Source organism: Lipotes vexillifer, unplaced genomic scaffold (genome assembly GCF_000442215.2).
Source record: "Lipotes vexillifer unplaced genomic scaffold, Lipotes_vexillifer_v1.1 scaffold61, whole genome shotgun sequence".
Classification (NCBI taxonomy): domain Eukaryota; kingdom Metazoa; phylum Chordata; class Mammalia; order Artiodactyla; family Lipotidae; genus Lipotes; species Lipotes vexillifer.
Window position 1 is genome coordinate 1381745 of NW_006787051.1, and position 3159 is coordinate 1384903.

General features: G+C 46.4%; 1 protein-coding gene across 1 annotated transcript in view; it reads left to right on the forward strand.

Annotated features, from left to right (window-relative positions):
* PPFIBP2 (PPFIB scaffold protein 2) overlaps nucleotides 1-3159 on the forward strand; it is a 113690-nt gene that overhangs the window by 85951 nt on the left and 24580 nt on the right. The window contains exon 8 of the mRNA XM_007459834.1: nucleotides 2126-2187. Within this exon, the coding sequence (XP_007459896.1) occupies nucleotides 2126-2187 (62 nt within the window). The remainder of the gene's footprint in view (nucleotides 1-2125; nucleotides 2188-3159) is intronic.

A 3159-nucleotide genomic window follows, 5' to 3' on the forward strand; every position in this document is an offset into this window, starting at 1 on the left:
CCCTTAATTGAAAGGACTTGTCTTTGTGTCATCACCAAAGAGGAGGCTCTAGCAATTCGTTCAGTCATTGAATGGAGCCCTGCCTGATACTCACATAAGAGCCTGAGGTTACAGAAACAAATTCGTTATTTCCCATCCTTTGGATCTCAACTTAAATGATACCTCTCAGGAAGACCTTTCCTGGCCACCCTACCTCAACTAGGTGCCCCCATTTTTCTCAAACTCAGCATTCTTTTTTTCTTTCATAGTACTTATTGTAATTGATCAGTGTTGTATTTTGTGAGGTCTTGTATAGGCTGTCATCCTCCTAGGGCAGTGACTGTGTCTCTCTTATTTGAGACCATATCCACAGCTTCACACGGCATTCAGCCCATGGCTGCTAAGAAATATTTATGGAATAAGTGAAAGGATGGTGAATGGTCCCTGAGGAGTTCAAATCTTGCTGATTAAAAATAGAGGCTAAATCCTCAAATATTCTTAATGCGTATTTGATATTTACAGCTATTTGCCTTATATACAAAATGATCACACATCCTCCAGCTTCTCCTCTGGCCCCCGGGCTTCAGAGCAGTGCTGGGGAGCCCTGTGAATTAGCCCGACTACAGAGTTGCAGCTGGGCCTCGGCACCGGCACCACTTAGCTTAGGATCTCTGGCTGGGGTGGGGAAGCTGTGCAGCCCTGAAACAATGGCTTAAGCGGGAGGAGGAAATTAGTGACCCATGTGCTCATCCCTCCACCAGGCTTTCTCTTGTCTTCTCAAGCCATCGAGTATGTCACCTACTTGCCACGGCCTAATGTGGAGGCTGGAGACCCCTGAGATATTCTAGACTGTCTGTGATGCTAAACTTGCATAGAGAGCTCCCCAGGCCCCGAATTCCGGGCCAGGCAGGCTTCCCCTGCTCTCCGTGCTTCCCCACAGGCCTCGCCTTCTAGGCCCCGCCGCATTCCATCGCCCGGCACATCCTGGAGCTGATCCTCGGGGCCTTGCTCTGGCTGCGGCCTGCCCATGGCATCAAGGTTTGCCCATCTTCGTCTGGAGCTTACTGCCCTCCCCTCCACAGACTGGGTTGCCAAGCTGATCTTTAGCCGCCGAGAGCCTAAGATAGTGAACAGCACTCTGCACCTTCCTCTGAAGCTGAATCCCTACAACTAATTACACAAAGTCCTAAATCCATTCTTCCTATTCTTGCCGGATGTAGCAAGCATCCCAAAAGGAGATGGGGTGACTATACATATTTTTGTTCCCTTGTCTCCTGTATTTTTCTTACGTAGACATCCCTATTCTCTGTAGTACCCAATTTGGGGACAGGTATAGGGATTTGCTTGGAAAAACTAGCTATGTGTTAATTCTTAGACCTCCACATATTGGGCAGGACGACCCCGAGCTCCTTTAGGCTTTGGCCTTTGACCTGGCTCTCCAGACTAGTTTGGGAAGAATTCGAGAGAGTCTCTTGGGTCCAAAGTGAGATAAGGCAATGTGTTGTCCACCACAGACTGACAAAGATCCCTTGGCCCATAGAGAAATTCTGTAGGCTTATGATGAAATAAGATCGTTTCCCTTAACAGTAGAGTTTGTTTTAACATATTTATCGATCCAGCTAAACACTGTTAGTCAATTCCGACTGTGACCTTCTAAATTGAGCCAAGTACCTGACTCTTCTCTACATAATTATTCTTTCCCTGTCTCTGTTCAGCTACACACTTCCTTTTTTTTCTCATTTTAAATTCTCCTCTGCTACAATCCATGGGACAGTGTGATTCTCTCTGAAACTAGTTAGCAGCCCAGGTACATGCCTACTCAGGTCATAAAGGATAAATGTCTGTTTCCTTGTGGGATGTCAGTTGTGAAAGATTTGGGGGTTCCTGTGTCACCCTTGAATAAATGGCATTTTGTGTTTTCCCCACAAATGTCTATAAAGAGAAGACAAAATAGTAGGTTCATTCGTTTAATAGTCCAACAAATATGTAATGAGACTGACTCTATGCCAGACACCATCATGGGCTCTTGAAAGAAGTAGGGAGCCACATGTAACTTATTCATATGGAAAGGTCTTAGCATCTCAGCAGGTGGGAATAGTTGTCTGCATTTACGTAAATAATTCTTCCTATACCTAAATTCTTTTAGACCAAGAAATCCAACGTCTGAAAATGGGGATGGAAACTTTGCTTGTTGCCAATGAAGATAAGGTAAGATGGCCATGGAGCGGCCCTGCCCTTTCACTGCTGACATTCCTGGTTCTGTTTGGTCCTATTAGTCTCTGATATTTTGGACAGGGCTGTGCCCATCAGACCACCGACTCAGGGGAGTGTCAGGAGAATGGCCTCTGCCTCCTAGACACGTGGCTCAGCCACCTGTTTTTGGCTTTGATGCCTGGGAGCTTTGCCTAAATGGCATCACCCAAAGGCAGAATCAAGCCATGCCTGTTCATGCAGGTGTAGGGAAAAAAAAACCACTGAGGTTACTGCCAATATCATAGCTGCTGCTCAGACTACTAGCAAAACTCAAGAACGGTTCACCAGTCTCCCAGGTTCATGATCTGGTGATAGACCCATCGTAACTGGTGATGCGTGATCATAAAATAGCCACCTCCGTAACTAGAGAGTACCTATCTGGCGAAAATATCAGCTCTAAGGATCACAGCCCTGCATTTTACAGATGAGGAAACATACTCGAAGTGCTAATGTAGGTTTGCCCAAGGTCAGGTAACAGTAGATAGCAGAGCCAGGGTCATACCCAAGTTTATCTAGCTCTGAAATCTGCATGGCCTCCCCAGGTCCCCAGCCTTGGCTGAAAGAAATGATCTCCTCTGGGAATTTCCTCTATTGTATAAGGAATCTCAGCCTCCTACGGAGCAAGTGAGAGTTTTGAGAGAAATACGACAGCTTTATTTTAGTCTTTTTTTTTTTTTTCCCCCCCCACATAGCCCCAGAGGACAATACTCAGAACAGGAGGCGGATTTCAATGGCTATGTCAGGAGGGTAGGGAGACAATGAGTTTCCTGCTTTGGGAAATGTTTGAGCCCCTCGAAGGCTGTATCAAACAGGGATTGTTTTATGACTAGAGATTGGACTCATAGCCTTCAGGTAGAGGCAGGAGTGCTTGCAGCTGCTCAGGAGGTAGACCACTGAGAACCCAGGGCCTGGACACTGTGTTTCCCT